The sequence below is a fragment of the Rousettus aegyptiacus genome, unplaced genomic scaffold (assembly GCF_014176215.1).
Source record: "Rousettus aegyptiacus isolate mRouAeg1 unplaced genomic scaffold, mRouAeg1.p scaffold_m13_p_1, whole genome shotgun sequence".
NCBI lineage: Eukaryota > Metazoa > Chordata > Mammalia > Chiroptera > Pteropodidae > Rousettus > Rousettus aegyptiacus.
This window is the reverse complement of record NW_023416284.1, coordinates 179,843,716-179,869,764: the sequence shown is the minus strand read 5'-3', so window position 1 is coordinate 179,869,764 and position 26,049 is coordinate 179,843,716. Positions and strand designations below refer to the sequence as shown.

At 51.5% G+C, this 26,049-nt stretch overlaps 1 protein-coding gene across 8 annotated transcripts in view; it reads right to left on the bottom strand.

The window, feature by feature from the left end:
* TULP4 (TUB like protein 4) overlaps positions 1-26,049 on the bottom strand; it is a 165,673-nt gene that overhangs the window by 13,266 nt on the left and 126,358 nt on the right. For 7 of the 8 annotated variants that reach the window (XM_036223239.1, XM_036223248.1, XM_036223230.1 and 4 more), the window contains 6 exons: positions 24,477-24,611; positions 19,739-19,905; positions 11,322-11,546; positions 10,145-10,379; positions 3,239-3,383; positions 503-647 (listed from right to left, as the gene is read on the bottom strand). In XM_036223239.1, the coding sequence (XP_036079132.1) occupies positions 503-647; positions 3,239-3,383; positions 10,145-10,379; positions 11,322-11,546; positions 19,739-19,905; positions 24,477-24,611 (1,052 nt within the window). The remainder of the gene's footprint in view (positions 1-502; positions 648-3,238; positions 3,384-10,144; positions 10,380-11,321; positions 11,547-19,738; positions 19,906-24,476; positions 24,612-26,049) is intronic. The other variant, XM_036223267.1, reaches the window with a different exon arrangement.

Genomic DNA, 26,049 nt, shown 5'->3' with positions numbered 1-26,049 from the left:
GCTCAGCTCCTCAAAGAGCTGCGGCCCTAGTGCAGGAGGCGAGGTGCGCGCACGGGAGGTCACCGAGGAACCAGCTGGGGTCGTAAGGGAACGACCGTGGCTGAGCAGGCAGCGAAGCCTTCCCGGCAGACGAGAAGCGAGGTCTGCACGCAGGGGGCTCCCAGGGGCCCAGGCGGAGCAAAGGCGCAAAGGCGGGAGGGGGTGGGGCGGCGTCTGAGGTGCCAGCAGAGCCCACGGGGCCTGCCCGAAGCAGGGGCGGTGAGGAGGACCAACAGGGTTCTAGTCCCGACCGCCTGGTGTCTGGGACTCAGTGACTAGCACGGACACGGGGTAGGGAGGGTTTGGCCACCATGGGGTACACGCTGGGGAGGAGAAGCACGAGGGAGGGGAGAAGCGCTGGGGGAAGAGAAGCCGGGGAGGGAGAAGCGCTGGGGAAGGGAGCAGCAGCGGCGCGCAGCCTGCCTGCGGCCTGTGCATGTGATGCGCCGGACCGAGAAGCTACCTGAGTGACGTCTTCGAAGGGAAACTCTCTTCGCGTCAGGCTGGGCGAGCCGATGGAGGGCTTGCGCATGGGCAAGCGAGGGGACCTGGACATCTCCTGAGCGGCCCGGGACAGCTTGGGAGACTTCCGAGCCTCGATGTTGATCCTGGGGAGACAAGGCAGGAGGTCGGGAGCCATGGCAGGGAAGGCCCCGCACTCCTGGCCCTCCCTTCACCTTCTAGCAGTCACTGGGGGTGTCGCATTCCTTGAAGCCATTCCCGTTAATCTAACCAAGTCCCTCTTGCCTGCTTCTGCTTTAAGAACAAGAGGAAAGAAGCCAGGTTGCATAAGTGATTCGTTTGTAAGGAACCTCAAAAAATTAAATGTCTTTCACCTTCTACTGACTTATAAGGAGTTTAGAACTGTCCCGGAACCTTCTGCCAGGGGTCTGCAAAAGTAGTCCCAGGGAAAGGGCAGGTGGAAGAGTCATGTCTCATCTCACAGCCGCGACAACTTTACAACTCCTAATACCACCTCTGGATTTCAATAAATGTACCTAGCATTTCAGCACCTGCAATATCTAAATCAAATCAGTGGAACTAAAGTTTTTTTACTGCTTTTTGAGCCCATGTTAGATCTGTGGTCCCAGTTCGTTTAAACCATGGGGATACTTGAATTTAATGCCAGTCTACCCCAAAGAGACTGTTATACTAATGAAGATGGTGAGGTGGATGACGTTCTAGGAAAGAAAGGCGTGAAGCTTCATGTGCCCTGTTGAGAGCTGGGTGAGAAGTCCAGCGCTCCCAACGGGGCTGCGCAGGTTAACCTGTGAGAGGACCATCCGCCCAACAGCCGGCCAGCGCGTGATGGCCTTCAATGCAGGGAAAGACGGGAGGACGCAAACCAGCTACAGGGATGGCGACATCCAGAAACTTTAAAAGGACATCGACAGGTGAAGGATTTTGTTGCTTATGTGTTAAAAGTCCTTTCTGCTTAAGTAATGGGAAAAGGTGAAACACTATAATAGTGTAGGAAAATTCATAATTTTATTTTTAATTTAACAATCTTAGAACAAATATTAAAAAAATCAATCAGATTGCTGAAGCAACTGGATACATGGGAAAAAAATGAACATTTACCTCTAATACTATACACAAAAATTACTCTGAGATCTAAGCATGAAAGCTAAAACTGTGAAGCTTCCGGAGAGAACACGAGAGGGTCTCGTGACCTTAGGGCAGACGAGAATTTCCTAAGCAGGGCACAACGAGCACTAACCATGACAGAAGAAGTCCATGTATGTATCAGACTAGATGGCAGTCTATAGAGCTGACAAAGGAGTCGTAGCTAGATACATAATCTTACAACTCGATAAGAAAAACAACTCAATAAAAAAATGAGCCAAAGACTTGAATAGACACTTCACAAAAAGAAGATGCCCAAATGGCCAATAAACATAAAACACTGCTTAGCATCATCAATCACTGAGGATCACACTATAATAAGATACCACTACACACCTACCAGAATGGGTGAAATTATTTTTTAAATGACAGACAGTACAATTGTAGGTGAGAGTGAAGGCAGCTGAACTCTCGTACACTGCTGGGGGGGTACAGAATGGTACAGGCGTCTTGGAGTAAACACTGTTTGGCAGTTTCTCATAAAGTTACACATCTATCTACCCCTGGCCCCGTGACTCCCCTCCTAAGTACACACCTGAGATGAGTGTGTGCACATGCCCACAACGAGACCCGCAGGTCTACAATGGGTTCATGCATCATAGGCCCAAACTGTAAACCACCAAACATCCATCAACTGGTAAATGCAATACACAAACTGTGGCATAGTCACTGCAATGGAATTCCATAGTGCCAAAAAGAAAAAAACGATGACAGACACAACATGAATGCGCAAAAAAACCCCGCCAAATATAAAAAGTGGACACACTGCTTCCACTCATGTGACAGAAGCAGGAGCAGTGATCACTGTAGGGAGTGGGTGTGGCATGGGAGGGGCCCAGGGGACGTCCCAGGACAACGGAAATGTTCTTTATCTTCAGCAGCTGGTGAATACACTGGCTTACCACCTGCACAAAGAATTATGTGTTTACGCTCTGGGCAGATACATATCTGCATGTAAATGTAATTTTGCAGGGCATTACACACTTCTAGAACTAGGTGAAGACCTGGTCCACCCATGAACTTCCACAGATCAGGAAACTGGTATCCAGGTCAGGATTTGTCCATTTATACAGCCTGGGGAGGCGGAGCCAGGATGAGGAGATGGTGTTTCTTATCTGCAACACCACGGGCCCTTCCATCTACTCTTCCCTAGCTTTTTGCTGCTCTTCAAAATAAGCCTTTGGGAGCTACAGGTTTTTTTGGTTTACTTTTTCCCAACTACAATATTATAGCCATTTAAATGGCATTCTCTTCAACATATTACATACATATAAAATCTTTTTATTACTTTTCTCAAACTGAAAAAATATATAAGTAAGCCACAAATTTCTGGCTACCCCATGCCACCCATCATCAGCACTGACCCCTAGGGAAGTCTTGGGGTTTAGCAAACTTCCTACTGGGTGTCTTTTTCACCCAGCAGGTGAAAGAAGCAGGCTGTAATCACTGCAGGCCACCCCCAGAGGGGGGAGGCCCTCCTGCTGGCCTCTCCCTGGTGTTGGTGCCAGTGAGATTCTGATCACACAGACACGCCTCCAGAGGCACACAAAAAAGGGGAGCACCCCGAGATTACCTTGGGAGTTTGGGCGACTTGCTAGCTCGGGAGATTTTGGGAGACTTCTTGGCGGCCCAGTCATCACTCAGGTCGATGTCACTGGAGTCTGAGCAGTTGCAGCTGTCGATCACGGCAGAAATCAGGCTGTTCCCATAGATCTCATCTAGTAAGACAACAATGGCAAATTTATGGGAAGTGATAGCAATCAGACCCTAACAAAGATTATTACTAGAAACCAAGGGATGGACCAACTCCACGGGCCATTGTTTTAAGTCTAGAGGGTGAAGCAGAGCAGAGCATCGTTTTCCTCCGACATCTGAATGCTCGTACGTTTTCTAAACAAAAGCAATTGCTCCTACTGTTATCCAAGTGGGCAGGCATTTTAACACCTCTGGAATGGAGAAAATAGTCTGGCACTTGGCTATGCTAAAAGCTGTGCTGTTGTTGTACCCCTCCCCCCCCCCCCGAGCCAGCAGGCGCCCCTCTGCGTCCATCTGCGTCCACGCTGGCTTCCAAGCTGCCCAGAACTCCTCAAGAACCTGCTTCTGACCTGGGGCCTGCGAAGGCCCTTGTGGTGGCCGAGGCTGCTCTAGACTGGAGGCCTGACAGAGCTGCTCACGTCTGCCTGCCGGACAGTCTGCTGGCACTGCCGCAAGGTGCCCTGCGGGGGCCTGGCTGTCCCGATGATGGAGCCGGAAGGGAGACCTGTGCAGGGGGACTTTCAGGGGCACCTGTGTGTTCTGCCGAGGGTGGCTGTATCAAAGCTACTCAAGATAACTTTGCCAATCAACTGCCCAGGAGGCGGCAGATCGGCGGCCCCACAGCATCGGGCGATGTGCACAGAGGTGGAGCCGTCACAAAACTAAGCGGCTGAAGTCCACGTCTGCCATCCTCCTCGGAACCCCTCTCCTTCGCTGCCTTCCTGCCACCACCCCCGACATCCCTGCACTGCCCGATCCCCTGCCTGGCCCTATCCCCAGGCCTCTGCCCTCTCTGCAAGTACATTCCCCAAAATCACTTTGCCGACTAACGCCTCATTCCCTTGAGACTGCAAGAACCTTGCCAGGTAATAAAAAAGGTGAATTGCTCAATCACAATGAAATAATTTATAGAACTATGGAATGAGAGTGATTTTACCATTCAATAAGGTTGTTTACATTTTAAAGGGTGAGTTTGTTAATCCAATCCTATGTCTAAATTTCTGCGCATTCGGAGGTGACATCTGCGAACAGGGGCCCCTCTGAGGCCACTGGGGGCAGCGGTACGGCTTGGCGCGCGACGTGGAAGGAGGCTGGCTGATGCCTGGCCGAGTTACTAGGCCAGCCCTTCGTACTCCGCGTGCTGGATCAGAGGGCACAGCTCGTGAATCCCGCAAATTCCAGCGGTGCGCCCTTGAGTTCAATCAAATAAAAAGGCTTAATTCACATGCTCCGTCCAGTGCCTTGTATTGTTTGATTTAGGAGTCACTGGATCAGAGGAAGCTTGGCTACGGCTCAAACGCACGTGAGCACACGGGGTGCTCCCACGTGTTCACAGATCAGCGCCAGTTCACCGCCCTGAGGAGGCTCAGCAGAGCATCGTCTGCCCAACTCCTGACCTACTTGTTCGCGCCAGGATTTCGCAAATGCTACAGGCCTTCCGTTGCTTTTCGCACCTTTACTCACGGAGTAAAGTTTGGGCTGCTGTAACAGAATACCACATACCGGGTGGCTCATGAACAAAAGAACTTTGCCTCACACGCTTCCGGAGGCTGGCAGTCTGAGATCTGGGTGCCAGCAGGGTTGGGTTCTGGTCACAGCCCGCTCTGGGTTGCAGACTTCTTGCTGTAGCAGAAGGGACTGGGGATTCTTCTGAAGCCTCTTTCATAAGGCACTAACTTCATGACTACAAAAGCTCCACCTTCGTGACCTAGTCACCCGCCAAAGGTCCCACCTCCTAATACGATCACCGCTGGCACCAGGATTTTGACCTATGAATCTGAGTGGGTGGGGGCACAAGCTTTTCGGTCCGTCTCCCGGACTGGTACGTCAACTCCACGAGGGAAGAAGGTGCCGGGCCTGCCACCCGCTGTAACCACGGAGGCGAGAACAGCCCCTGGGGCTGATAAATACCTCCTGACAGACAAACGAGGTCCTTCTGTGCTGAGTGGCTGCGCCCCACACCGCTGCAGCAGGACCCTGGGGCGCGGGGCGCGGGCGCCAACAACTGTTATGGCTCCCAGTGGCTGGGAACCACTTGGCCAAGGGCAGTGAGGAGCGCCCCACAGAAGGGACTTAAAGGAGGTGTGTGAGAAAAGTATGTGCCCTGAGCCCTGCTTGCCAGCCACCTGTCATCAACACCCCTAGAAACTCAGCGCACCGTGTCAGAGCCACACTCGGGGAGGCCAGGCCCGGTGGCCGGGTGTGTCTCTTAGTTCTATGGACGTGGTGTCAGCAATTTATCATGGAAATTCTGGAATAAACATCTAAGTTGCAGAAAAACATTATGTTGAGATTGTTCTCTGAAAACCAAAACTTTAGAATATCTGGGGCTTCACATGCCAATTCTGTCAGTTTTAAAAAATATGCTTGTTTCATCTAGGTTGAAGGCTTTTCGAAATATGCAGCTTGAATGAGATATATTATTAAAATTTTAAGAAATCTTTAAATGCGGTTTTAATAGCTTTTAAATAGAAATCGTCTTAGTCTGCTCAGGCCGCCATACTGAACTGCCACAGAGTAGGTAGTTAAAGCCTGGGCGGCCGGAGCCTGACCGCGGGGCGCTGGCACGGTCGGGCCCCGTGCGGGCTCCCCCCGGTGCGCAGACGGCCGCCCTGGGCCGTCCTCACATGGCCCTTTCTCAGTGTGGAAGGGCAGACCTCGCCTCCTTTTCTTATGAAGTCACCAATCCTACTGGATTGGGACCCCACCTTGATAGCTTCATTTAACCACACAATTAACCGCTAAAGGCTCATCTCCTAATACAGTCACTTTGGTAGCTACGGCTTCAACAAATGAAATTAGGGGGGACACAATTCAGTCCATAGAATACAGCCCCTAGATCCTCCTCAATTCATGTCCGTCTTGTGTGCAAAAGACATTCAATTGTATCCCAACAGCCCCAAAGTCTGAACTCATTCCAGCATCAACACTAACATCTGAAGTCCAAAGTCTCATCTAAATATGCAAATCAGATATGGGTGAGATGCAAGACACAATTCACACGGAGGCAAAATTCCTCTGGAGCTGTGAACCCGTGAAACCAGGCAAGTTACGTGCTTCTAAGACACAGAGCAACACACGCTCGGATACACAGCCCCTTCCAAAAGGAGAAACGGGAGGGGAGGACGGGGGAGACATCCCGAGCAAGCGTGAGATCTCGTCAGGCAAACCCCACGGGATCCGAAGGCTCAAGGATCCTCTTCTTTGGTTTGACGCTCCGCTCTCCAGGCCTACTGCGGTGGAAGTGTCACCCCCATGTCCTGAGCTAGGTTCTTGTCCTCAAGCCTCCAGGTGGAGGCTGTCTGGCCCCAATGGCCTCTGGATCACCTCTGGGGGTCATTTTTCCCCCTTGAGGAACAGGCACATTCCTAGTCAGACAGCTCTATCCAAACTGTCCGACAGCCGTCCTTCATCTTGTCCTGTAAGAACAGGTGAGAACTTCCAATCCTCAAGTTCTGCTTCCTTTTTGCTTAACATTCCTTCTTCAGTTTTCCTATAAGCGTCAGGAGAAGCCAAGCTACTCTTTCAGAACTACTTAGAAATCTCGATATCTGATTTCGTTGGCTTCAAAGTGTTATCTTCCACAAAACCCGAGAACACAGTTCAGCAAGGTTCTTTGCCACTTTATAACAAGGATCACTTTCCTCTGGTTTCTAGCAACGTGTACCTCATTTCTGTCCGACGCCTGACCGTAAATTGCTCGGGCATCCGTATCTTCATTAGCGTGTACCCCTAAACTCTTCCAGCTTCTACACATGACCCAGTTCCAAAGCTGCTTCTATGTATTTAGGTATTCGTCATAGCAGCACCCCACTTCTCAGTACTAAAATCTCTATTATTTGGGGTTCTTCAGAGAAATGGAACCAATAGGAGATAAATATATAACAGAGACAGACAGACAGACATGAGGGAGGGAGGGAAGGGGGGAGAAGGGGAAGGGAGAGGATAAGGAACTGGCTCATGAGACAGCGGAGGCGGAGCAGGGCCAGCATCGGGAGCCAGCAGACTGGGTTCTGGGTCTGCAGACACCCATCTCCTTGCTTTGTGCTCACATGGCCCTTCCTTGATGTGTGTGTGTGTGTGTGTGTGTGTGTGTGTGTGTTTGTGTGTGTGTGTGTGTGTGTGTGTTTGTGTGTGTGTGTGTGTTTGTGCGCACGCGCATAGAGATCTCTCACTCTGCCTTTTCTTGTAAGACCATCTACCCTACTGGATTAGGGCCCCACCCTTATGGCCTCATTTAACCTTAATCACCTCCTGAAATCCCTGTCTCCAAATACAGCCACACTGGGAGTTAGGGTTTTAAAATGTGAATGGGGGGGGTGGCAATTCAGTCCATAGCAAGCTCTGAGTAAAAATAGTTTTTGAACTATTGTGGATTTTTTTTTGCTAAAAAAATTATTGGGACTCATGCCACCTGCCATACAAATATGCCCTGGCGACGAGGAGGACGCCGCCTGCCAAGAGCTTGGGGAACGCTGACGACAGCGGCTCACGGGCTTCCGACCGCGGCAGTGGCCTGCGCACGCGCCCGGCTGCGGACCCCCAAGGCCTCGCCCCGGCCCCGCGGACTCCACGTGAGGGGCAGGCCCGAGCACCCCAGGTGACCCGCAGGGAGGCAGCCCGATGAGAACACCTGGCTCCCCACATCAGGAACCCTGCCCTCCTCTGAGTCACTTTACGTGCACCGTGCAGTTGGCCATTCGTCACGCTCTGTCTGGTGGCAAGTCTTCTGTTTCTGACTTGAGGTATTTAAATCTTGACTTTTTTATTGAAGTTTTCAAATGTTGAGCCGTCTTATCACCCGAAGCAGGTTACGAACTCTGAGAGCAGGGAAGCCTGGCGCTGCGTCACCGCCACAGGAAGCTCAGCACCGAGCACGAAGCGGGCACCGCACGCGCGCTGTGGACTGGCTCCGCGTCACGTTTTCACTCTTCTAATCACAAAAATAAAACACCTCCCTCCCCAGGAGCGTCGGCCATCGGGCCAGGCTGTGTCTGGAACGAGCTGATAACGTGAGCTCCAAGCAGAAGCAGGAGCTGGCGCGGTCAGGCCGGGCTCCCCGCGGCTCAGGCCTGGGTGGGCGGAGTGTGGGCTGGGGCGTGCTTAGGGCCCCGTGGCCACCCCGTGTGCTGCGTCTGCCCTGTTCTCCAGTGGGAAGTGTGTCACCCACGGGGACAGAAGCGAGCTCTTCACCTAAGACCCCTTCGACACCTTATGAGCACGTAGGTCTCACGGATCTGTTGTACATGGGAAGAAGCTCAGAGAGCAAACCTTGGGCAAGAAGGCGTGATGAGCACTGGGTTCTCGACCTTTCTGCTCCCCTCCTTCGGCCCTTTCCAATCACCACGGGCTCCTTTCTCCTTCCCCTAAAGTCACTTTTCCTTCCCAGTCAACATGCGCTGCTCGCCTGGTTTTCTCGCTTTGCCTTCCTCCTTCCCTCCCGCCCTCCGTCCTTCCTTCCCCTGTTCTCCTGCCCTTTCGGTTGCCTCCCTGCCAGGCCCCAAGCCCTCCACTCGGGCTTCCTACTCTTGATACTAGCTCGTAACGTGCGCCAAAAGACCAAAAAAGTCCCATTAGAAACGGGAGGGGCACGGACGGCCGAGGTGGAAAACGCCCCTGCACTGTGACACGGGAATAAGTCTGAGCACGCTGCACACACAGTGGCCTCGGGGACATAAGCAGGGGCACAGGCCAGTCCAGGAGAGAGCGTAAACAGGACGTGGGACGTGCAAAGAACAGGCACTAAACGAATGAAAACAAACCTAACTCAACTCTCGTTGTTTCAGTGACCGGTGCTGGCCGGCACTGGGTGCACAAAGGTGGCTCGGGGCCCTCCCTCCAGGCCCTCAGGATTTGGGGGCAGGCAGAACCCCAACATGGCTACTGTGCGCCCCTCAGGTTGCCAGCAGCCTGACGGACGGGTGACAAGCACAGAGGACAGGGCTGCTCACTCTGCTGTCAGTGCAGGACGAAACCTCAGGGGCGGCGCCACGTTCCACCTGGCAGGCACCGCTGACGGGGCGTGCAGGCCTCAGCGGTCCCTGGCCGAGGACACCGGGCGGGCGCACTGACCGCAAACGCGAAGAACAAAGCCCTTCCCTCGGAAGCCTCACAAAACGGAATCACAGGGACAGGTGTGCAGTGAGCGCCCTGAGCACACGCCGACTGAGTCACGCAGCTCGGCAGAGGCGAGGGCTTCTAGAAGGAAGGCGTGCTCGTCGTGCCAAAATCTTTATGGGTGACCAAGGAGTTTTCCTTGGCAATGAGCCGAGAAGCAGTCAACCGAGTATCAGTGACAGGCGGAGGCAAGACCGGAGCGGGAGGCTGAGGAGCAGACTGAAGGTCTAAAAAGTTTACATGTCATTTGCTCTGGCGGGGGCGGAGGCAGTACCGCACCGTTCGGTTCAGGTTGTTTCTAGGGTACGTCAAGGCCCTTGTTGAAAGAGGGACAGAGTGCTCCCAGCGCCCCCTTAACTGGGAGCTGACGTGCCCGACATCCACGGCCCAAACCACGCGGAGCCTCGCCAATGCTGTTAAAAACCCATCAGCAAATGCATTCAGAGAATCGTTAACTTCCACAGGATTTTGGTAATGGAGCAGCTTCGAGGATGCTCCCAGCCAGCCCGCACAGGCTCGCATCTCACAAACACGCATTCTTCCTGCGTGGGTTGGCAGGGACCACACTAAGCATGAGGCCCTCCATCCTACCGGCGAGGGGGCCCACCTGATTTGCCGTCCGTCCGGGGGTCCATGATGACGAACTCCGGCCGCAGCTTGCTGATGCGCCGGCCCTTGAGGATGGGCACGAGCCCGCCCAGGTACTCCAGGTAGAGCGTGTAGCACGGGCCGCCCACCTCCGGGTCGTCCTCCGTGCGCTTCATGGTGCAGTGCAGACGCTCGTTGCCGGCCGAGGGGTAGCTGACGAAGTCTCGCATGTTGTTGGGGTCTGGAATTGGGGGCTGGAGGCGGGACACGGAGAGAAAGGAGAGACTGTGGCCACCGCTGGCTGCTCTGACAGGGCGCTGCCGCTGAGCGGCGTGGGACAGGGGCTCACGACTCGGGGTGCACATCGGGATCTCCCGGGGGCCTTTAAAAAGACCTCCGCCGGGATCCCACCGCAGACGACGACAGGGAACCTCAGGGGGGTGAGGGCCAGGCACGTGTATTTCCTAAAAACTCCCCCGGGATTTTAATGTGCAGCCATGATGGAGAGTCACTGGCACAGAAGCAAGATGGTAAAGTGACTTGAAATCACAACAGAGTCTGAAACGCCGAGGTTTCAGGAAACAAGTAACCCAGCAGTCAATCTAATACGTAGAAGCACAGGGACTACAAAAAAAGGGAACGCAGAGAAGGACCTAAGGTTGGGGGAGACCCACACCCCGAACAGCGCTGGGCACATACACCCCACACGCCGCCAGGGAAAACCTGCATTTGCGCTACAATCAACGTAAAGACGGCTGACAGCCAGTGTGGGTGCGGGCCACCCCTCCTCCGCAGTGGCGGGGACCGCGGGCCCTAGGATTAAACTGGTTCAATCCCGACCGTTCTTGTAACTAGTTATAGAGCAAGGTACTCGACTGCTAGGAACGCGCTTCCGGCTTCCACAAGTGGGAATAATGGCATCTGCCAGGAGGTCAGGATTGAACGGGGCAGACTGCTCATCAGGATGGCACAGCCGCCACGCTCGGACACTGCCCCTGCTGTGAGAAAGCTGACGTCCGGACTCCCTCGCGGGCAGCGGGGGTGGGGGCGCACGGTGGCGGAGCTGCTGCCCTCGCCACGCAGACTCTGCCGGGGGCGGGGGGCGGGCGTGACTTCCGCGCACCTGCTCCGGGACCCTCGCCTCCCTTCCCCGCCTGCCCCGCCCCCCGCGGGCAGGAGGAGGGCGAGGGCTCTACCTTGATGGTGGGGATGAAGGCAGTGGAGAGGTAGGAGCAGAGGCGGGGGGGCAGGGTCAGCTTGCTGACGTCCTTGTCTTCTCGCAGCGCGCTGGCGATGGCCTGCTGGCACAGCAGCTGCAGGCTGGACACCCGGTGCTCCACGCGCACCACGTACAGGGCCGGGCCGGACGCCATCAGCAGCCGGGAGTCCCGGTGGCCCCAGCAGATGGAGATGATGGGGCGCTGCGGGGGCGGGAGGCAGGCGACGCGTCAGCTTTCCCGCTCGTCCGCAAAGGAAGACCACGCGCGCCCGTCTCAAGCAAAAGAAAGTGACCCAATGGTTTCCGAGACCATTTAGAAAAGTACAACAGAGATGGTAAAAGACCACTTTATGAAAATGCAGTATTTTCACTGAACAGTAGTTATATCCTCAGGCCAGAGCACAAACAGCACTGCGATGGTTCTACCAAGTTCTTTTACAGGTATCGTCTCTTAAATTTGGTGCCAAAAAACCTAACTTAGCTCTGTGTAACGACGTTTCTACCAGAGGTGCCATCAGCTTGGGGTACGGTAACCCGTACCCTCACTAAAGCTCGGGTTATCTGGACCCCCGAATAACAGGTGCTGGTTCCCACAGCTCGGGCAGGCGGCGAGGAGGCAGACCAGATGGCCCTTCCCTTTTGTCCTGACAGGGAGCATTTCAGAGTCAAACCGACCCTGGGTCTGGAGCAGCGGCAGTGTGGCCTGGGGACTGTTGCATCACCCCTGCAGGCCGCCTGTGCTGTCGTGAGTAAAGTGGGAGCTGTGGGGACTGAAGGCGATGAAGGGTGTCGAGTGCTCCAGGGACCCCTCGCGGGTCGTGACCCGGACGTGACATCACTGCTACTCTCAGGCGTCCTGGGGCTGACGGGGCAGAGCAAGCAGAGAGCCATCTGCAAGGGCAGAGAGAGGGAAACACAGGCCCTGCGGCGGTCTCCCGAAGGGGTCCGTGGCCATCATTTGCTTTAAAAGGCAGGCGATGCCCACACGTGCAAGTCAGAAACTGCTTGCAGCGGGAAACCCCGGCGTCCGGGAGCCGTCTAAGTGAGAGCAGTCGAGGCGGGGGGGGGGGGGGCTGCAGTGGGGCGGCAGCCGGCGTCGCGCTCATTCCCGTCTAGACAGGTGGAGCTCTGCTCTAACGAGGTCTTGAGGGGTTTCAAGGGTCAGAAGGGGGATACCGGGCCTTTTGCAGGAATGACAGATAGGAACAGAACTTTCCCAAGGCTTCAGTGACAAACATCGAGATAAAAGAAACACGTGAAGACGCCTGCTTAATATTGCCTCCGGGGTCGGCTAATTCTGGTTTCAACTTCAGAACAAACTGCCAGGCTGAAGATAACTTGGCTTCTGTTTCCACCTCGGTGAGGACAGGCAGCCCCTGGGGGAGGACCGGGGAGCCTGGAACTCAAGTCTGGGGGTTCCCAGAGCACTTCCGAGATGGGCCTCCTCGCCCAAGCATGCCACACAGAGGGCAGGCCCGGCAGAGGGGCCTGTCGACTGAGAGCGAGGCTACCACTCACTGCTGAAGACAGGGCAGGCAACACATAAAAAATACACACAAAGTTTTCTTTGGGATCATTGAACCCCGCTAAGGGCAGGTCAGGACGGAGGTTCTATTAGAAGTGAAATCATGCTTAATCTTAAAGATATACCACAGCCCCAACCCTGGGCCCAACATAATATTTACTACGTAGAGCTCAAGAAATGAAGAATGGTTTTCATTAGCACAACCTGACTGGGTGGAACCGGCTGTAAAAATATCGGACACTTCTTTCCGCCACGTTCCGGTCCTTCTGAGTCCTCTCCCTGCCATGCCAGTGGTGACAGTGCAGGGCCACAGGCCTTTCTCCCCCAGCCCCTGCCCCGTCCCTAGTCCTGCTTCCTTTAGTCGCTATACATTGCTGTGTAACAGCTGATTGCACATTTTGGGAAGGTCTTATATAAAATTATTGTGCCGAGCATGTATCTCTTATATCTTTGCACAAACGAACTTAACCCAGGTTCAGACGTTCAAACTGGATAAAAGTCCTGTTACATTTACATGTATAATCACTACCCATCACAACAAAAAGAACGCCGCACACTAAGTTATCTTGATGAGCACATACGTTGCCTCCTTTAATCCCCTCAACTCCATCACGTAGCTATCCTCACTCCCCCGAACACGGGAGGATCTGCAGCTGAGAGGCCGGCGAACTCGGTTACAGACAACAGTGGGCGAGCTAAGATTCCCGCCCACTTCTCCCTCGACTCTGCACGGAGGCTCGTCTTATCGCCTCTCTTACATGTCAGTATAGTGATACAACCTCATAAAGAATGTGTGATTTCCACTAAGAAAGTTAACTGCCAAGCACAAATATTAAGTAATGAACCCAAACTCTCCCCTCGGTTCTCTCCTTAACCCTTTTGGTGAAGGATATTTTATTCAGAAACAAACAGAACCACATGTCTGCAGAAAAGGCAAACAGACTAGAGGAGAAACGGGCTGCATGGAGAGTGACTGCAAGAATTCACTAGGGCAGAAAAGACTCCACAGGTCATGTGGGCCCGCAAGCAGAAATCAGCCTGGCAGTACTGTCAAGTGAGCAAGCAGCAGCAGGAGGCACATCTCCAAGGTGAGGGAGGACGGGCTGTGCTTCTCCACACTGCGCGCTGCATCCACCAGGAAAACAGAATTCCCAGCGAGGAGGAGTGAAAGGAGTCGAGAGGGCTGAAGACTAGAACGTGGCAGGACAGAGCTGAAATTCCTTAGCCTGGAGAAGTGAGGCCTGCAGGGTCTCGAAGGACAACCTGTTACCTGGAGCAAGGTTACCAGGACATCCCCTCTTCTAAGAGCGGGACGAGAAGAGCTAGTAAAGCAATCTGGGTGCAGCCTTCACTTACTTGCCCAAGCCAGTGACAATTTATTCCAGCACCAGGAGGAAGGGGACATGCTCATTTAACTTAGTCTTTATAGCATATGCTCCCCGTTTGACAATAAAGTATAAAATACGGGTACCCTTGGCATAATTTTTAAGGCTGTATTAGAAAAATAAGGAAAAATTCACAAGTAGTAAGAGCTGCCGCCCTTGTCTGAAGATTCTGAGGGCTCTCTGATGTAGGGAGATTGATTACTGTGATGGCTGCTGAGCCTGAGGCCTGGTGACAAGGCCACGGCCTCTCGGAATCCCTTTAGTCCTGTAACCCCACTGACAGTCCTTCCTGTGGGGTTAGGGGACTAAAGTGAGTACAGTTAACCTGTTGTATTAAACACTTGCAAGTTGCTAAGACAGTAGATCTTAAATGGTCTCACCACAGAAAAGAAATGGTAATGATGTGATGCAGTGTGATGGAGGTGTTAGGTAAAGCTCCCGTGGTAGCTGTGCTGCAACATGCAACTGTATCAAATCCACACTCTGCACTCCTTAAACTTAATGTTAAATGTCAAGTATATCTCAATAAAGCTGGACGGGGGCGGGAGGGGGAAGGAAGAAGAGAATGGACCATGCGCACACATGCAAATCCCTTCATCACACGGCACTGTACTCTTTTAAAGTCTCATTCCTGCTGGTGCCCGTTTTCCGGTGCTGTTACTGGCACTCCAGCCCACAAAGGCCTGGCTACGAATGCTGGTGGAAATTCAAACAAGCGTCGAGGTGCTAGCGACTGCCTGTGCCGTGTCTATGGACATGGGTTGTGGGGCTGTTACCAGCGCCATGTCTTGACTGAGCTGCCCACATTCAGCAGTTTCTGCTGCTCCGTCCTCTAGGACCAGGGTCCGCGTGCCCCGGGCCCTCGCCCTCGGAGCGCCGTCCTCCTGAGGACAGCTGGCTCCAGCATCAGCTGCTGCCAACCAGAAAGGCACCGAGTGTTCAAGTCCCATAGGCCCGGGGGCACTCAAGGGCACACAGGTCCATCTCTCTATGTCCCACCAGTTAACGCTTCTGTTTGAACAGCTGCTGTCTGCCAGGGGAAAACTCAGGTGTAGATCTGTGGACTTAATCTCTTTCTCGAATCACACAACATGACATCTTTTTAGAAGCAATGGCCAGAACTGTGAAATTGCTAATATTCGAAATCTTCATCTGTGTGGAAGAGTTCACGTGTCCTATGCACCCAGATTGGAGGGAAAGGGGCTGGGAGTGGGCTGCCCCTCTAGGACTGTGAGTGGGGTGGCACCCTGCGCAGGGGTGAGTGCTGGGCTAGCGAGAGGCCTTACTCAGCCAGAGGCGTGAGTGGTCAACATGAGGGCGCGCCGGGGAGACACTGCAGGTTCGCGTCCAGACCACGGCAATAAAGCAAGTTGTAATCTTTTGCTGCTGGAGGGTCTTTGCCTTGAATGTGCAAAAAACACGACATCTATGAAGGTCAACAAAACGAGGCATGCCTGCATGGCCGAGTGGCCTCCTAGCGTCTCCCCGTCTCGATGGCCCGCTCTGAGCTGCTTAAAGGAGTGCAGGTGGCTTCGCTCAGGACTCCCTGCCGCGGCGTGACGCAGGGCAGTCATCACCGCTGGTCCCAACCCGACAACACACGAAGACATGACCTCCGAACCTCATCTCCTGGCACTACATGATGCAGGCCATCCAATCGCTCACTCATTTACGAGCTGCCAATCCGTTATTGAGCAAATGCCTGTTAAATGTACACGCTGGGCCAGATCACTCCCGGGGTGAGGGGCTGACACTGGAAAGGACGCATTTCCCACCCTCACGGAGCTGCCGTTCTGAGGCGGGGCCGGGGGAGAAACCCCTTGGCCTCTCTGTGCGGGCTACTTGACAGTGAAACGTTTATAGAACCTTATAGAATGTAAGATGCCTGCTCCCACTTGCCTTTAATGCAAAAAAAAAGTTCATAAAGCTAAAACAAAACAAACCAGCCAACTAACCAACAACCTAGACCCGAGTTGCTGGAGCCTGCGAACTCATCAGCACTACGACCTCTGGAGGTCTGCTGTCAGATTACAGACGTGCAATTCTATACAGATGGTCACCGATCACAGCTGATGAGGTAAGTTACAGGATTTAAAATTACAGCAAGTAGGAAGGAAAGGAACATAAATTACAGTCCATTTCCTTATAAGACCTCCAGCCACAGACACAGCTATTATGAGTAAATCAGGAGAATCAATTTTAAAGCTGAGGCTGTCGCAAGTTTGCGCCTGGCAACGGCTTTGTATGCAATAACCTACAATCTAATTAACTTGGAAATAAATTATCCAATCTAAGCTACATTAAATTCTTTTTATAAACAGTTCAATAAATCGCCTAACTTCCTTCCTGCTATAAAAACGTCCCTGCCGTTGGACTCTTTGAACAGCACAGTGCAGATGACATGTGACTGTGGAACCACTCCGGACCGGGTTAAGTTGGTGCTATATATAACTAATAATGCACTTGATTTTTAATAGTATCATTATTTAACTTTATATTTTCAAGGCAATTTTCTCCAGTGATTGAAATGGACCTTCAAATGAAGAAAAAAAGAATCAATGATGAATTAACCTGTGAGATATTGTATGGCTATTTTTCCCCAAAAGAAAACTGGCCAAACTCCTCTCTTATCCCTGAGTCTCAGATAGTTTAAATTCAAGACCCATGTTACTTTGAGGCGACAGCTGATGAGAACTTCTGCAATGGTTAAGGCCACCAAGCCTCTTACATTCTGGGCACAGCGAAGATCAGTAGAATGAAGAAAACGAGGTCTTTGGTGTCAAGAAAATCAGACAAGTAGAGAAGTGTAACAGATGCCAGAGGCGTGAAGCGCCCTGAGGTTAACAGAGAAGAAGCGTCAAAATCACCCGGCCCATCTGGAGAAGGAGGCGACTGACCTGGCCTGAACAAAGAGGATGGGTTTCCCCAAGCTGAGATGGCAGGAAGGACATTTCCTGGAGCGGGAACGGAATGCCGCCAGGAAGGGCACCCTGAGTCAGACAGAACGGTGGGCAATGCTCAACGTACGTGAGTGTTTCCGCACTTTAATTCACAAATATTCTAATAAACACAAAGGCCTTACTAACTCAGAAAGAACTGAAAATTCCCATCCTCTCCTTGTCTTCCAGTTAGACTGGGGATACAAAAGTGGCATGAGGTTTGACTGGGAAAGGCACACAGCCTACCAGCTCAAAAACCACCAAACAGGAAGAAATGAAGAAAGCACGTGTTGATAACGGTCCTTCCGTCGAGCCACTGAACACGTGTTTACTGAGCACCTGCTATGTTCCGGGCGAGGCGCAAGGCACCACTGTAAACAAGGCAACCTCGCCTCCAGTCCCAAATCTGCGGGGACTCCGATATCTACGTTTATTTTGCCCCACACCTTGGCCTCACGCCGATGGCCTCAACTTGACTCTATTTTAGCTCTTCCCTGGTTTGTTTCATCGCCCACAACTATTCCACTTCTAAAACAGGAATCTGAATTTCCTAACCAACCACAACTTCCCGTCCTGTTTTTACCACTTCCTCCTGCACATGCCTCATCACGACTCCCCACTTCCCCGTCTCAGGTCATAGAGCGGCTACCCACCCAGACCGCATGGCTGCCCCTTCCCGTAACACCCCTAGGGCTCCCTAAACTCCTATTGTTATTTATTTATTTCTGTCTTTCGGCTGCATTAATCTTTCCCATTCCCAACATTAGGCAATCTGTACCACCGCCACCTCTACTGCCTGCAGGGCAGGCATGGACAGCACTGACTCACTATCCAGCTTCGGCTGAATTTCTGCTTATTACCTTGAATGGCTCCTGGGTCCCGTTCCTATACACTAGTGCTTAGAGCGCAGCCCCAGCCACACACAATATGTTTCCTGGGTACTTGAACAAGTGTTTATTCGCCCACAGAAGATACTGCATTGTCAAAAGATATATTTAAATCCTGTAACTCAATAACAAAAAATCAAATAAGCCAATTAAAAAACTAACAAGGGTCTTAAATAGACATTTCTCCAAAGAAGCAGAAATGGCTGGCCGGCAGGCACATGAAAAGATGCTCGACATAACTAATCATCAGGGAAATACAAATCAGAACCACGATGAGATACCACCTCGCGCACCCATCAGGACAGCTACTGTCAAAAAACCAGAGAATAACCAGGGCTGGTGAGCATGTGGGAAAGATGAGACCCTGAGCACTGCTGGAGGGAACGTAAAATGGGGCAGCTGCCATGAAAAACAGTACGGCTGTTCCTCAAAAAATCAGAAATAGAACTACCATATGATCCGGCAGACCTACTTCTGGGTGTTTATCCAAAAGAACTGAAAGTAGTGTTTCAAACAGATATCTGTATATACCTGGTCACAGCAGCCCTATCCGTAATAGCTAAGGGCGGAAGGGACCCAAATGTCCGTTGATGGATGAATGGACAAAATGTGATATATCTGTATCTATAGCTTGCTCGCTCTCATGTGCATGCTTTCTCTCTCTCTCCGCCATCTATCGATCAGTTGATCAATCGATCGATCTATAATGGCATATTATTCGGCCTTAAAAAGGAAGGAAATTCTGACATGCTACAATGTGAATGAACTTTGAAGACATGATGCTCAGTGAAATAAGCCAGTCACAAAAAGACAAACACTATATGGTTCCACCTCTATGAGGCATGTAGAAGTCAAATTCATAGAAACAGAATGGCATAGATTCAGTCATACAATATGAAAAGGTACTAGAGATTGGTTACAACACAATGGAATACACTTAACATTACTGAACTTACACTTAAAAATGGTTAAGATGATAAATTTTGTTATGTGTCTTAACCACATTAAAAAAGGATATATTTAAATAGTTAATGTCTGCATCTAATTACCAATTACCCCAAATCTGGGATACCTGCCTCTGATGAGCTGGGTAAGATTAGGACACAAGTCTCTAGTTTATCATCACCCCGCATCAATCGTCAGCTCACTCACAGCCTTGTCTCTGCCACCCCACTGAGAATTTTGTCTTCCACTATGACTGACCAGAAATGAACTAGTCTAAAGATTTCTGGGACATAACAAACAGAAAGGGGTCCACCTATGCATACTTTCTTAAAGACCTTTAAGCTTTTTAAACTTACTGTTTAACAATTACTTAGCTGAAATATAAAAGTACATGACTGGCACAACAAACATAGCACCAGAGAGTAAATGAAGATCTGGCATTCCCTTCTGCGAGTTTCTGGTTTTTGCTTCAAACCGATGATAAACACCAGGTCCCTCTGCTTACTGTTCACTCACTTGACGAGACAACGGAATAAAGTGTTGGTTAAAAGGCAAACGTGTCTTTCTCCCCATTCCTTCTGGTTTATGCCCCATAATTTAATTAAGTCCACAAGGATTAGACTCTGTCAGAGTATAACCCACTCACGAGTATTTACTGGAGGCCGGGCATGCGAACACAGGGCGCCCAGCGAGTGCCTCACACACGCCCTTACTTGCACAAGTGTGTCCAGTGTGAAGATGTGCTCCCCTCGGACGTTGTAGAACTTGACCATGGCACTCTTCAGGAGGGGGCCGTTGGGAAGGTCACTGAGCTGGGTTTGCCGTTCCATGCCAGCGACTGCCAGGAGGTCTCCCTGCGTGCACCACTGGGCCACCACCTCTGAAATCACAAAGAAAAAAAGGTCAGCCTGAAGATGTGACACCCCCCTCCCCGAACTTTCCCTTAAGTAGTTTAAAAAATCGAGACGCAGAGCAAATACAATGGTGGCTCGTCCCCTTTCTCTCATGAGGACATCAGCTACTCATTTCTCTGAAGATGATATGTACTATTAAAAACAGGCGTTCATTACATAGAAAGGAGTTGCAGTCCCCCCAAAACATAACTAAATCAGGCAAAACCGCATATGACAAAGCTGGCTGGTACATACCTATTTCCAATACCAGCACTCCATACTGGGACTTACACAACTCTGAGAGAGCAGGGAAGATGATAAAGCCTTTGACTGTACGGCCTAAGTGCTTTTCCCATTGCTGCGCCTGCTGCCCCAGAGGTAACTTAGGGGTCGTGAGTGCTAAAAGCAGAAAGTGCATCAAGAGCAAAGCCTAAGTTTGTGCTCATTTGATTTCTGTGCACCGCTGGGCAGGTAACGTACAGGTGAAGGACATATCTGCATCTGACTATCTGCCCTGACCTTTATCCAACATCTGATGATGTTGTGGGGCTTAGGAAAGAAGAGGAAACTTGTGTGAGGTGGTAGTACTGTGTCCACACTGGAGATGCAATGTCACCTACAGCCAGTCAGTGCCTGTAAAAAAGGCTATGAATTGTATTAGTCCTAATAAGATTTACAGCATAGTAAAATCCTAAGACCGTATGTGGCTTATACAGAGATCTCTGAAATCTAGAACTCGGTGGCCCATTCCACAGAGGCCGGACAGGAAAGTATTTCAGAGCTAGGTCTAGAATTCGACAGCCCCTGAGCTCTAGCAAGTCCCACGTGACCACAACACCCCTTATTCCCATGCAGTACTGATGCTGACATTAACACCGGCCATTCTGAGGTCACCAAGTTCTTAACTTCTCTTGAAGACGGGACCGTGGCCCTGGGGACGAGATGGCTCTCCAGCCCCAGGGAAGCCAGAGCTTGCTCATCAAGTCAACCACAGACAGGAACTGGAGAGAGGGGGGAGCAGAGGGCTGAGTGGAAGTAGTCAGACAAACACGAAATGAAAAGCTCTACAACCTGAGATAGTGAACGCACCAATAAAAGGAGTTTTTCCCCCTTTTTCTTATGAATGCATATGAATAAGGTTGAGTAAAAACCAGGAAATGAAAAATAAGACTTAAATGCACATCCTGGTGAGTTAGATTTTTATAAAGAAGCTAGAGGATGTGTGTACACACCGAGTGTGCTCTGGACACCTGCTGCCTCGATCGCTCTGGGAAGAGCCCAATCGGCTAACGAAACCGAAATGACTTTCTCTGGATGGCACCTTTGGAACCACAGAGAAAGTCAAAAGGAGGAGCAACTAACACTAACAGGCAAAAACAACGACAAAAAAATGGAGTCTACCGCTATGTAGGGCAGAAATGTCACTGCGATACTGCAGAAGTGAAGATGACAGCTCAACTCCCAAGGATCCCCAGCGGGCCCGCTTGGCCAGTGAGTGAGTGAAAACGTGTTTGCTTGTTCGACTGATTGATTTAACTTAGATTCTTTGAATTTTGTCACAAGGTGGTTTTTCTCAACAGAAAAGCAGGTTGTTGGCCCTGCAGGGCTGGTTTAGACACACGATCATTCAGAGGCTGCTCAGAGACAGGCCCTGAGCGCTCAGGGGGGTTCTGTTTCCTAGGTAGGCACTCTCTGAGTTAAGCGTGAACCCAAGCATTTTCAAGCAAACATCCAGGATGTCTTTAGCGCAGGTGAGGAACAGCTTGAAGAGATAGAATGGAGTCACTGTGGCCAGGTGGCTAGGGACGAGGAAACGGTTCTGTCCTGGCTTTCACCAGGCGGGGAACTCATACTTTTCAACTCTCCAGTCCTGCATCACTGCCTGGACACGTGTCAGACCCTCAGATGACCATCTGAGTGACCTCAGGAAGAAGCTGTTCGCTCGTCCAGCCCACTGGACATCTGAAGATTACCACCTTGGACCACGCCGGGGGCTAAGAATACAGGACTGATTCTTCTCAAGAGTCTGCTTTTTATGATAAGAACCCTTAGCTTTTCTTTCTCCTACCTAAAAACAGGACAGATTTGTAAATGTGTGCCACCCTCACCAGAAAGGACATAAATTAATCACTGGAGACAACTTTAGACCCTTATTTGCCAAGATGGCACCAAAAGAATCTATATAACGAATGTCACCGAATGGCCCTTAATTTCCATTAGCTCCCCCATGCATTTTCCTTCCTCAATTTGCTGCCCTAGAAACTTATGGCCCCTTTCCGTGGTTTTGTTGCCTCTAAAAAATGTACTGTCCTTTTGTTAACATGCTACATAAACCCAAGTTCTCAGCTCAACCCCCTGCTTTGAGTTATTCATTTCTGAGTGCTTTCGTGGTAAGCATAATACATGTGTTAATAAACCTGTTTGTTTCTCCCTTGTCCATCTGTCTCCTGTCGGTCTAATTTACAAGGCCCCAGTTAGAGAGCGTCAGATGGGTAGAGGGAAATGTTCTTTCTCCCCTACATCCTCAAGAAAGGGTAAAAGCCACAACAAAGGGTAAAAACCCTAAATAAAGCGGACCAATCCAACGTTAATTGTATGATAAAAAGAAGTCCCCAATTTGGGATTCTCAGATTTTTCGTCAAGGAGAACTCATTCAGAAAACATCTGCAAAGCAAACCGACCTCTCTACCCCACATACAAATCTGCAATGAGGACGAAGTTTGACAGGTGGTGGGGAAGAGGTCGGGTCAAGGGACTGTAAGCTAAATGACATTCTAGGTTCTTTCGCACATGACACGAATTATGGTGCTGATGATAAACTGAAGAATTTCATGAGCCTCCTGTTTTCACTGGAAAAGTTCTCTGATGATACTTCTCTGAGACAGTGACCGAGAAAGACTACGTGGATCACACGGGATAGGAGTTAGGATAAAACTCGGGTCAAAAACTGTCCCATCTGGGAGGGTGCCTTTGGGTCACCTCCCCCGCCAGCAGTCTGCGCTCGCCCCGTGCTGCAGATTTGGTGGGACGTGGCGGTGCTGCCCCAGGGAAACCCGGTCTGGCGGGGGACAAAGTAACACCTCCAAGGAAGGAGTAACGCACAGCTCCATGGTCGCACAGCTCCACGGTCGGTAGGGCGAGGCAGCGAACAATTAGAAAAACTCACCCCATAAAGAATGAAAAGGAACTAAGTGCTGACTGTGTTCTTTTCAGCCCTAATCAGATATTTAGTAGAGAACTTAGTTCAGGATTCCAGAACTAGAGTTAGGTTCTGATCAAATTAAACACCTTGGTTAAAAAGGTTTGAAGATAGAATTTTTGAAGGAAAAAAAGTAAAGCTTGGATTATTAAATATATGGCAAGCTTATGATATCCATCCCTATATTTTAGCTCCACTAAAGGCAGAAAATTCAGAAGAATCCCCAGGAATTTAAGCTCGTCACCACAAAAGCACTCGCTCGGTCCCGATCGGGGCCGCCTGCGGCGTAATGAAGGACAGCTACACGGTCCTTGTCCCTCGGGAGTTCACAGGCTAAGCAACGCCTTCCGGTTACAGCCCTGAAACAGCAAAATGGGACACCCACAGAGGGAGTGCAACCTGCTTCTAAAGGCATTCTCTAATTTTAAAATAGAATTGGTCAGCGCTTCGTGGGGAGGGAGGGTGCAGGCACGCATGATGTGTTCCAGCCGGTCTGCGGTTGGACTAGAGACTTGATTATCTATTTCCCTGTGACTCCTGAATAGTCCAGCAGCACATGGCCGCGACTCTGGTCTGATGGCGAGCTCTGAACGGCAGCAGCAGGCTGAACTGAAGATTCTGGCGTGCCCCTCCCCTACTCGGGTTACAGTGGTCTCCCTAACACTGGGGACCAGAGGGAGCCCAGGATTTTGTGCATTGTACCATTTGACTGAGGAGACAGACTATTTTTCAAAAAAACTCATCAGGGTCACATCATCGTCAGGGTCACATCATCGGTAGTATTCTCAAACTACAAAATTCAGGATACCCCAAATGCCCATGGACATGGATTTTCCTGAGAGAGGAGCACTTCGCAACGTATCCGGAAGGTATCAGCACCTGACTAGGCAGTCAGCTGACCTTTGCATCCGTGCCTTGGCCTGGCAACTGTGGAGCCTCCGTAAGTCTGTTCAGGTCACGGTACTACGCAATAATCAGTTCCTTAATGAGCCTTAAAATGACAGGGTGTCCGTGTGAGTATGTCTTGGGCGTCGTCTGCAGCCTCAAGAACACCAGGTACTGCCTGCCGCCCACTACTGCGAGGACACCGTGTCAGCCAGGACAAACGCTCCGTGTGTCCGAGAGAGGGCCGCTCTTGCCGCAGGGGGAGAAGAGCAGCGAAGCTGGCAGAAGTCCCTCCTCCAGGCGAGACTTGGCGGCGGCTAGATTAGCAGAGGAGCGAACGTCAGTGGCCCTCACCACCGGACTCCGTTAAGCCCGGAGGTCACTGCAGAGGCTGGCATCAGCAAGTGCTGGGTGTGCGGCCCCCGGCCTGCAAGGCTGACCTGTGGGCCTGGGGTCCCACACAGCCTTCCGTACCTTTCAGCCCTGAGCGGATGACAGTAGGAGACAAGTCGTCGTAGTTGTTCATCAAGCTGATGTCCCCCGAGGTGAAGCTGACGGTGAGCAGCGGCTTGACGTTTTGCACCGGGATGGGATACGCTGCTGGACCATCTGTGGGGACAGAAACGCTGACTGAAAAAGTGGCGATGAGCACGCGACCCAATCGAGTCCACGGCGCTGCAGCCTTGCAGAGCGCACAGCGAACGGCCCGGGGATGCCGCTCGCGCTCGGGGCTGGGGCGCTACTGAGCCAGGCAACGTCCCCACCACTCAGGACGCACGGGCCGGCGGGGGCGGGGGGCACCAGAGAACCCTGGGATGACAGGCAGGATGGGGACAGACACGCAGTGGGGGTCCTTGGGCTCTGTCGTGCGGTGGTGAAAATGTGTGTGAAAAGTTTATTAACCTGCGTGCTGATGTTATATATTTCTCGTGATGTGTAAACGTAAATTACTGGAATGTCATATAACATATAAAGATGGCAGGAAAAGGAATGAACATGTTTTATTAATCCTGCTCCAAAATACAGAAGAAAATTGCTTTTCAACACTAAGTACTCTTTTATTGAATGTTCTAGGACATGAGCAGCCACGGCGGCCACCGTGAGTGCTTTTACCAGAAGACACCCCAAATCTGAGAGAAGGCTGAGTCTGGGCGTGGCTCATAGAGAATTCTGCTACATCTGCAGTGCAGTCAACGTGAGGAAAACCCTGCTTCGTAACTTCCAGGAGTACTCACTGGGCGTTAAGAAAGGAGCCATGACGAACCACATTCTGGATTCTTCCATGTGTTATTCAAGAAGTAAATGTCAGTCCCTCCCCTGGGCCAGGTGAGTCAGGGCTCTCTCGCAAGGATCCCCTGGGTGTCGCACCCACGCCACGCTCATCCCTGGCAGACGTCAGGTGGGCTGCCTGACCTCCCCGCTCGGTTCATGCCGACGCAGTCCCGCCCGCAGTGGGCCCCCAGTTATCGCTCTCCCTTGCTTCACCCAAAGATGCAGCAGGCGCCTGCCTCTGCGCTCAAACTCCTCTGGCCACCAGGGAAGGCCTGCTCTATCTGAAAGGCACATCCCTGTCACCCCCAAATCGCCCTATTGCTCCTGAGAGGGGCAGCTGGTCAGAGCAGCACAGGCACTAAATTCTGTCCCTAGGCCTACTCTGGACTTGCTGCATAACCCTGGTCTCTGGATCCTCTTTCTTCAAATGACAAGTGGGGAAAGGGAAACCTGCACCCAATCTAGTCGCGTTCTGTGTAACAGCGTGCTGGCCCAATGTTTTCAGAGGCGGACTCCATTACCATGAGGCTAAAGACACGATCAACACTTCACTCGAGACTGGGTCCCACCTGGAAAGGGCCCGGTCACCCCGCATGGACCTGTGGGTGCCGAGAACACGCTCCCTCAAGGCCCGCCGATCCTCAAACACTACCACTGGTCTCAGTTTTGTTTTTGTTTTTTTCTCATGGGTGAACATCACCTTCTCCAAAAACAAACACACACACGCACAAATAAGTGTGCATACCCATGTCCCCGGGAGGGGCGACAGCATCGC